The 10,514-nt window shown below is 40.5% G+C and overlaps 1 protein-coding gene across 1 annotated transcript in view; it reads left to right on the forward strand.

The window, feature by feature from the left end:
* Positions 1-3,396, forward strand: part of GLP1R (glucagon like peptide 1 receptor) — a 97,964-nt gene extending 94,568 nt beyond the window's left edge. The window contains exon 13 of the mRNA XM_074988403.1: positions 3,229-3,396. Within this exon, the coding sequence (XP_074844504.1) occupies positions 3,229-3,396 (168 nt within the window). The remainder of the gene's footprint in view (positions 1-3,228) is intronic.
* Positions 3,397-10,514: the final 7,118 nt, after the last annotated feature.

A 10,514-nucleotide genomic window follows, 5' to 3' on the forward strand; every position in this document is an offset into this window, starting at 1 on the left:
ATTGCTCTGTATCAGTGACTTACCCTCTTTATTTATTGTGCTATCTGCAAACTTTAGCAGTGATGATTTTGTTTTCTGCAGCATTATTAAGAAAAATGTTAAATAGTATAGGGTTAAAAACTAAAAAAAATAATCTTTGTATGACTACATCTTCCCCAGCCCCAGATGCACACTCATTCAATGATCATTCATTCTTAACAAATACATTTTGCAACTTACGTAGGTTTTAATCCATTTAGTATTTGGCTTGTTAATACTGATACAGTTTGTTAATCAAAATTAATTGTGGCACCAAGACAAATGTTTTACACAAGTCTTGATATATTGCATCAACACTGTTACTTTCATCAGTCATACTGGTAATCTCATTAAAAATTAAGGTTGACATCTTTTGTACCCTAACCCTATGTTGATAGGGAATAATTATATTTCTGTCCTTTAAGTTATTATTGAATCTGAAATCATTCCGACACACATAATCCATTACCTTGTTCAGGATCGATGTCATACTGACAGACCTATAATTATCAGGAACAGCCTGTTTACCCTTTTAAAATATTGCCAAAAGTTTTTATTCGAGTCTTCTGGAACCCAGTGCCATTTATTGAAAAGCAACATTACTAGTGGAAGCTCCTCAGCCAGTTCTTTTAAGACTTTTGGATACAAGTTATCCAGGCCTGCTGAAATATCTTGCTTCAGTAGCTGCTATTTAATATCCTACTGAGGTATTAGTAAAATTGAAAGTGTTATATGATCACATTGAGATTTTTTTCTAAAATACAGAACAGAAATGTTTATTGAACTTTCTTCACTATTATTGATAATTTGATCATTTTTCACATAATGGACCAGTGTCGTCATTAGGATTTATTGATCCTAATATATGTAAGAATAGTAAGAAAGATATTTCTTATTTAATACTGGACATCAATTTCTCCCTGTGTTCCTTTGCTTCTCTTATCAGTGCTCTACAATTCCTAGCTTGATTCATTACAATCAACTTCCCCTTTCTTCCAGTTATGTTGAACCTAGCAGGGCTCAATGAGGAATTTGGAACTGGAACCATTGCCTTCTTCTTCGAGTAGTGTCCCTATGGGTGCTCCACTGTAATTATATGTGCACCTTTGCACCTCTAATCAGAGATTTTTGGTAGCAGTGTCCATTGAGCCCAAACATGTGCTCTCCCTCCCATGTGGTCTGCATTGAGGCTATCCAGCAGAGTGGGTGGGGAAGTCCCTCACTTCCTTCTCAACTAATTTTGAGAACACAAAAACAACAAGAAGTCCTGTGGCACCTTACAGACTAACAAATATTTTGGAGCATAAACTTTCATGGGCAAAGACAAAAAAGTAGTTGTCCTTATCTTTATCATTAGCATAAAGAGTAGCTGTTTTGAGTTCTTTGTTCTCCTTTATAGGCTAAGATAATTAGTTAATGCTTCCCATTTTTAACTTCATTCGGAGTTTAAAAAAAGAAAGCTTTAGTTTCTTTCCTCTCCTGTCTGGGTGCTTGCCCCTTCCCTGGGTTTAGAAGACTAGCTGTTAGATTTTCTCCTCTTTCTTTTCTTTACTTGAAAAACATTCTCCTGCGTTCCTCACATCTGGAGCCACTCTGCTCCACAACCCACCCTCGTCCCCTCTACTTTGGAGGTCACTGTCGAGCTCTGCAGTAGAGAAGGAAGTGAGGGGATTTCACCCATGCAGTGCTAGATATCTTCAAGACAGAGTACATGGGAAGGAGAGCACGTGCAGGGACTCAAAGGTCACTGCTACCAAAAATCGCCAATTAAAGGCTTAGGAGCACATATACTCCTACAGTGAAGCACCCATAGAGATACACATCATGAAGAACCATCCTTACTGCACAAGGTAACTTCCTCCTTTGGTTCCAAAAACTCAGTACATGCACAGTTGGTTGCTCAGAGAACAGCTCTTCTAACTAACCCCTCTAATATGTTTATCTTCTCTGTGACCCAGCCACTAGAGGACAACATGACTCATTCAAACACAGAAAACTAGCCCTTTACAACAGACGTGGGGTGGCAAGTTTTGTGCATGCTAAGCTTCCACATGTGGGTATGACATATTCTGATCCCATGTAGTATGAACAGGCTTAAGACATGATTCTTAACTGATGTATGCAGGTACTAGGCACAGTGGTTTATTTTATGCTGATTGCTTCTTATGCATAACTGCACAGCATAATCAAAGGTACTGTGAAATGTCCTTCAATATTTGATGTATCACTGTTGGAAGGACACTGTCATGGTATTTCTCATCACTGGCATTTTTCTTTAACTCACTATGGTTGTCAAGAACCTATCAGAAGCTCAAAGCTTAGATTAGTGTTTCCATTCAATTTGTCTTTTATTAATGCAATCCCTGAACCTGTTTGAAGTTTTAATTCTGAGTTAAATGGTTGCTATTTCTTTGCCATGTGGAATGAATGTAAAAATCCAAAGGGCCACATTCATCAAAGGTGTAATACTACTTGAACATGGAATTGCACAGGGATGGGTACAATTGATGATTGACCTCAGATCTGTTAAGTGTCTGCACTCATAATATGTGAAAGGAAAATTAGCTCCTGGTCTATGAGAGCTGTTTCTCAAAGCCACACCCCTGAGCAACATAACTATACCAAACTCTCTGTGCAGATAGTGCTAACTCAAGGGGCTTCTCTCATTGACATAACTGCTGCCTCTCAGGAAGGGGCAGTAATTATATCAAAGGAGAGGCTCTCCTTTTGGCATAAGGAGCAGCATCTTCAGTAAATCCTGAATTGGATATGCTGGCTGTGTTTACACTAAGAAAATGTATTCCTCCCTGACAGAGGGTATGTGCAACGCCTGCTTGCTGCACTGGTGCTAAAAAATAACTGTAAGTACAGATAGGGCCACACCACAGTTAAACAGTTTCTAAACTGCAGCAGAGCACAGCTTGGAACCAAGTAAAATAGAATAGGCTTGCTGGTACCTACTGTGTAGCATAAACAGGCTTATTTATAGAAGTAAGTGCTGTCACGATTTTACTAATGAAATAATGTGTGATTGACCGATAAGGTAATTAAGGAAACTATTTGACATAATCAGAAGGGGGCCTTAAAACCTTGGTACTATCCTTCAATAACGTGATGCATTGTATTTTTTTCTGTCCCAAACTGAGATTGTTTCAAGACTTTTATTATTTCCGTATTAAATGCTTTTGTTTCCTTCTTTGCTCATGTAAGGTTCAGACAGAGTTTCGGAAAAGCTGGGAACGCTGGAGACTGGAACATTTTTATGTCCAGAGAGATAGCAGTATGAAACCACTGAAATGTCCCGCCAACAGCCTAAGCAGTGGGGGCACAGTGGGCAGCAGTGTCTATGCTGCCACTTGCCAAGCCGCAGTCAGCTAGGATTTCTGCAGATGAAAACACAGATGACCCATATGGCCCAAAATGAACTGTAGGAGGTGCCTGCAGACCCTTGAATACCCAAGCAAGCAGCTTAAAAATGCCTGGACCCAGAGACTTAACCTTCTGTTGCTCATTGCCGCGGGCAGCTGGATAAAGTTTTCTAAGGAAAGCAGTCTGCTAATGTAATCAGCACATCAGAGAACAAATTGAGCATGTCTAAAGTAAGTTTAAAGAGTTTCTTCCTGTTAGTACACGAGGCCTCCAGGTGTCCAAAACTTAAGCAGTACATTGATCCAGTCACAAACCACAGGGTCAATGGCTTATTACTGTAGGTGGGCTCGCTGAAATCCACCGATTAAATTACAAGAACACAGAACATGACTATTGACAATAAACCATGTTTGGACTTTTGCTGGGAAAGATACGTTAGCAGAGTTTGAACATAATTCTTTGTGGTGCAGTCACTGGGTCACAAAAGCTGAATGAAAAGAGCATCCCAAAATCAAGTGCAGAGGTGTGGGAATTATTTTTAGATTCATTTGAAGGCATATGTTATGGGTGTATGAGGGGTCTATACTACTGTTAAAGTGTGCCATTTGTGTTAACGTTGACTTTGATAGTGTAACACCTGAACCTTAAGCTTTTACACAGTGCTCTGCACAAATATTAAGTTGTAATGAGTTGCATCTCAGAATATAACAATGGATAATGTTTTCTGTAAACAGTATGCTCTGCTTTGCGGGTGCACAAACTTGCAAAAGATGATATATTGTAGTCAATACACATCTTGCCAAATTATCTTCTCTTTGAAATAACAGAATTCTTGGAGTTCTCTAGTGTACTTTGTTTCCTTGTCTCATTTTCTTTTGGCATGCCGTATCTTCAAGGCTCTTTACTCATGATGCCAGGAACTAAAATGTTGAGTTGGGTTAAAGAGTTTACACAGCAACTACATTTTCAGCACTGGGTACAGCTCCGTACAATACCTTTTCTTCAGTTGCAGGGAGTTATTTACATTTATGCTTTCAATGAGCTTTAAGAATGTCACCACTTACAGTGTTGCAGGATGAAAGGAAATATTTATGTGAACTCCAATTCTTTCTAAATGAGTGAAACCAGTCCAGAGGCCCATTCAAGTTACTAATTGTCCTCAACTCCTGCTGAAGTCTAAGGCCATTTCTACAGAGGCCACTTCCTTCGCAAGTGGCATGCTAATACACGGAGTGACAGACGCTAATGAGGCGTGGATGCAAATTCCCCGTGCCTTATTAGCATAACTTCATGTGATTTGGAGTCCAGAAGACTGTTCTTCCAGACTCCAAAACACCATGTAGAAGCACAGCCCCGGGGGAGCTTCCGGAAGGAAGTCCTTCTTCAAGAGGCCCCTTCTTCCCGAAAATTTTTGGGAAGAAGGAGCTTCTGAAAGGAGGACTTCCTTCTGGAAGGCCCCCCGGGGCCATGCTTCTACATGGCGTTTTGGACTCTGGAAGAACAGTCTTCTGGACTCCAAATCACATGAAGTTATGCTAATAAGGCACGGGGAATTTGCATCCACGCCTCATTAGCATCTGTCACTCCGTGTAGTAGCATGCCACTTCCAAAGGAAGTGGCCTGTGTAGAAACGGCCTTCAGGAAATGCGTGGTGACTGATCTGATGGTCAGAGCCAGCATGAGAACAGCAAGAGAAACTTAATACCCTGTTCTCCGGTTGCTTGGGCCAGGTCTATACACTACCACCTACCACCCTCCTTCGAAGGAAGGATGGTAAGTAAAGTGTTGGGAATTTACTAATGAAGTGCTGCACTGCATATGCAGCACTTCATCAAGCAAATACCACCCCAGCGCAGCAACTTCAAAGTTTTAAATTTTGAGGAGTAAAGGGACTTGGAATTTGCCCTGGCACTTCGAAGTACCAGCAGGTGAGCCGTGGCTAGATGTGTGCTGGTACTTCGAAGTTGCAGTGGGGGGAGGGAGAATTTGCTTAATGAAGTGCTGTGTATGCAGCGCAGCACTTCATTAGTAAACTTCCAACACTCTGCTTACAATCCTTCCTTTGAAGGAGGGCGGTAGTGTAGACAAGCCCTCAGTGTAATTACTTTGCTCAGGGATTTTAAAAAATCTATAGCCATGAGCAATGTATTTGTAACAACCTTAACCTTCCACCCCCCTTAATGTAGATATTGCTATGTCTGTGACAACTTTTCCAGCTCACGTAGATATTGTCTCATGGAGGTGGAGTAATTAAACTGATAGGAGAGCTCTCTCCTATTGGTTTAGAGCACTGGTGGGCCCCATCTGCTCGGTTCCCTACATGCCTGTTGTGTACTGGGACACTAGAGCCGCATACTTTCTACTCTTCCCCTCCATTTCAGCACTTTAGAAGCAGTGCAAGTCAACTGATTCACACTATCTGCGGTCCTCTTCCTTCCTCCCAGGGCTGGAACGTCACAAACAACTTAGTTGCAGCATTCCCATTCTGGGAGAGAGGGGGATGGAGTATGAATCAGTGAATTCAAAGCACTCCTAATATGCTGGGAGGGATGGAAAGAAGTAGAAAGCATGGGACTCTGGTGCCTAAGAGGCACGTGGGCAGGGGAAGGGGGTTAGACTCCACTGGTGTAACCCCAGTGAGTCATGGGTTGCTGCAGCCCACTCTGGTGAAGGAGGCCCACTCTCCTTTTTTTTTACCTTTTTGGTTTACCCTCCCCTCTGCCTAATTGTGCAGCTGAGTCTCCTGCCTTAATCACAGGGTTATAAAGTCATTCTCTCTCTGGTTCAATGAATTATTTACTGAAAAAAATGGAGCAGCTTCTACAAGACAAGTTCAGTGGGAGACTTGAATTCAAATTTCTGCTCAACATCAGATAGGGAAAGAATCTAATCTAGGTCTCCTTACAGTCCAGCAGTAGCCTGGGACCATGTGTGGCAACTGGCGTCCTGGTACGGAGCTGAGGGCCCAGGATCTTAGCTCCTAGCACTTCTGTCCTTTGGCCAACGGAAGTGCTCCTGATGCACATGCACACAACTGATCCAAAGAGGGTACTGTGCAAATGCACCACTGCAGTAGTTAGTAAGATTGCTATAAGTCAAGCTAATCTAGATCTATTTAAGTTTTTAGGGTAGCCCTTGCATTTTCTCCTCTTGAAGCTGTATATAAATATTTATTGAGCATGAGAGAATGAATTTGGGGGGAGTGGGGGCTGGTGATTGGTTAGGTCATGTCCTTCTTGGCATATAGGCGTCAGCTTCAGAGCCTGGCTCCAATAAATATCTCATATGAAGTGGAACAACTTCAGCAGGAGACATTGAGAGAGACCCATTTCAGAAGCTCTAGCAGCTTTGTGGTTAGGGCACATACCTACAATGCAGGAGCCCTGGATTCATGTCCCTACCTCAAATCAATCAGGCAGAACAGGGATTCAGAGCTGGATATCCCACCTCCTTACTCGGTGGTCCATTTAGTATAATGACACACAAACAGGCCTGGCAGCTACAATGCTTAAACTGTTGGTTCACTTTTGCAAGGTCTGGGCAAGTAGACATGCACCTTATTTGACAGAATTGGGGGGGGGAACCCAAACCTTTAGCTTTGTCAGGCCTTACGGGGGTCATATGCTGCCACTAGTAGAAATGTAGGCATTTACAAATTTAGACAGCAGCTGAAAAGGTTTGTGAACACCACTGACATCTAAAGTGGCAGTTGGACACATGTCCTCTGTGAATCTAGCCCTCAAACACTGCTTGTCTGCAAATAAGTCTATTTAGCTTGTGTAGGACATGCTGGAAAGCCCATTCATTTGATTTTTTTTTCCCTCAGTTGAAAGTAGCAAAGGAAGTGGAGATCTTCACTGTATTACAGATTTTACCAAGTACTCTCAAATGAATTTATAATTTAACATGAATCAAACTGTTAACATTTAATTGTATTTCAGTTTCATATCAATAGTGCATGATAACAGATAAGCACACTTTGTGTGACCAAATAAATCAACCATCTACAGCCATGCAGTGAAAAAATTAAATACAGCAAACCCAACTTTCAGATGCCTACAGAAGCTTAGGCACAAAACTTCTGATTTGCAAAACCTGAGTTTGATACACAATGAATAGTCTGAGACAGGCACCTCCAACTGGTATTTACAAATAGCATGTAGGGAGCAAGTTAAGCTCTCTAATGGGAGATGCTGATGATAGGGGTATAGCCTAACCCTGGATCCTTTCACTGTGTTAGGCACCTACCTCTGCTAGTGATCCACAGCCAGGAATCCCTCTCCTAGGCTATGTCTACACTACAAGATAAATTCCAATTTCAGGCAGTTAGCTCAACATTACCACATGACTGTCTTCATTGTAAATATCAGTAGCCCAATATAGGGAATACTAATATCGATATCATAATATTGTCAGTACTTGCTGGGTATAATAGCAAGTTCGAATTTAAAAGTTTGAATAAAAGCCAGTGTGGAAGCGCCACATCTTAAAATCAAATTCATTAGCCTCCAGAGGTGTCGCATATGTAACCCATAATGCCCCACAGTGCTACACTCTGGCCCCTGCTCTCCAGGTGCGCAGGAATTAGGTAACAGGAAGATCATGAATTTCCAATGGACACCAGGAAGCCTGTGGCAGCATGTGTGCTCTGAGGCTGAACCACAGATGCCTCAGGAAATTTTGACATTTACATACCCCCTGACAATAAGACAAGGGTTTGGTGACATACACTTGAGCCAAAACTGGGGCCATCCGCACCTAAATACACGTTTGTGAAGCTAACTCTTCCTAATTCCCATCACATAGTGGTTAGCCTACACTGTATGATTATATAATACATAAAACTTTTAAAAAAAGTAACTAATTGGTTATTCCAATTAAACCATACAAGCTCTTGGCCTCTATCCTATCTTGTGAGAATTAGATTCATCGGTTAATTATGTACTGTGTGTAAAAGAGAGCACTTTATCAGTTTTAAATTTGTTGCCTTTCAATTTCATTGATGGTTATTGCTCTTCTATTGCAAGGGTAAACAGAAGTATCCAATATACCTTCTGCATACCTTTGTCATGGCCTCTTATTTTAATCCTCTCAATACTCTACAAGTCCATCCTTTCAATCTCTCCTCATATGGAAGGCTGAGCAGCCCTTCTTTCCATCATCCAACTCTAGACGAGTTCAGAGACCTAACAAAGGCGCTAATTCAGCAAAGGACATGCTTTTAAGTACTTTCATTTCAATCCATTTCTGTATATCAAAGGCGAAGCTGTGTGAGCCAAGTAAAAGTAGAGCATCACCATAGGTAAAAGTGGCAAAGGACAAAAGCAAGATGCTGTACAGCAAAAGGCATAATTTTACTACTCCCATGGCTGGATTCTACATTTAATTGTTATATCTCATGACAAAACCCAGGCTCCTACTGTGGACAAGTCAAGAGCCATTAAAAGAAAAGTTTGGATAGCTACAAAGCTGGATATAAAAACCTGTTACTACAATTTTTTAATGCCATGCTCTAATCCAGTAGTATACCTGCCCAAAAATTGCATTTTTTTCTGTTCAGCCTTCTCGGAGGATACATAGCAAAACTGGAAAGGGTCCAGAAACAGTGATTGATTACAGGCATGCAGAGATTTGTGTTTAGCACAAAACGATGACAGATGGGAGTCATGTGCTTTAGTTAGGGATGGAGAACCCGTTCCAAGTTCCACAGCCACTTCTCTACCTGTTGCTATTAAAGAGAGTGCCCCCAAATACCTCCAAGAATACCAGGGAGCACGCCCGATACTTCTACAGTAGAACAAATAAGAAAAAAAATAAATCTGCAGGGGAACTTTCAGGCATCCTATTTGCCATAAAATTGAGCTTTTTTAAAAAAGCTCAATCTTTTGTGCAGATCACCTGGCAAATGCATGTTAGTTTTGTGACAAGTAGATGGTAAAAAGTTAGTGGGGAAAAAAAAATTCCTTATGAAAGCCTGATTCTCGATAATGCAACTCTGGGAATATTTAGGCTAATTTATCCATTGGAAAATTTAGACATTTGATCAATATTTTCAATAAATCCTTTTCCTGTCCTTTTATGCCTGCTGCCTATGATTCAGAATCTTTTTAACTTGCATTTGAGCCACGTGAATGTTATTTTTGTGCCTTGCAGCAATATGCTCATTCTGTGATTTGTTTCAGTCAAGACTTCAAACCAGACTTTAAATGCACATATAGTGATTATGTAACTAAGGGTTTTTAAATGAAAGCTTTGCTTAGTCTTGCTGCTGTAAAGAATATATACTCTCCTAAATGTTTTAAATGTTCATTTGTATCTGAATGTGATTTCTCTGCATGTAAAAATAAAGAGGCAACTATAGAAGATGTGTAGACCATATAACCTCCCAGTACACATTAAATGGATGCTTAGTTTCCTTACTTTTCCTTGAAAGATAATTGCTTGGACATACATCTGTTTATTACTGGCATGTTTGTTTCTTTCATCTACTTTTTATGTACTTGGTGGATTATTTTTGAGAATTAAGAGAGACACAAATTACAAGTCAAAGAAAGAGAAGAGCCTTTTTAGATAGTGGACAAATGCTCAGCAAAGACTTAAATATCTACTTAAAAACCCTGCTCTACTTCTGCTGTGTTAATAACTTTCTTGATCTCCTACATAGGTACAGCTACTCTTGTTAGAATATATGCTGAATAAGGACCCTTACTGAATCAAACTAAGCATCTACATTAGTGTTTTGAATAGAAGAATGTACATCAGAAAAGATTTTACTTGCTCTCTGCGTGTTGACACCTCAGTCTTTAAAAATTTCTAAAATGTCATGCAAATCTAATCGGTCTTCTAATTATCAAATCAAACAATCCATTGTTAAAAGCCTAATCACTATCTGGAGAATTACTAATAGACGTTCAGAACATGCATGGTTGGTATCTTTATATAATATTGTCTCATTAAGCCAGTGCGAACTCATCACTCTTCCACAAACCAGAATGCTTCAAGCATTTCTCTGTATCCCCTTCCCACTGATAACCTGGGCTATTTCTAGAATACAGGGATTTGTTGGCAAAATGGCTGTTTTGTTGACAACTTCCATGGAGCGTCCAGACTCCCAGGGGCAGTGTTCA

The sequence above is a fragment of the Carettochelys insculpta genome, chromosome 3 (assembly GCF_033958435.1).
Source record: "Carettochelys insculpta isolate YL-2023 chromosome 3, ASM3395843v1, whole genome shotgun sequence".
Taxonomy (NCBI): Eukaryota; Metazoa; Chordata; order Testudines; family Carettochelyidae; genus Carettochelys; species Carettochelys insculpta.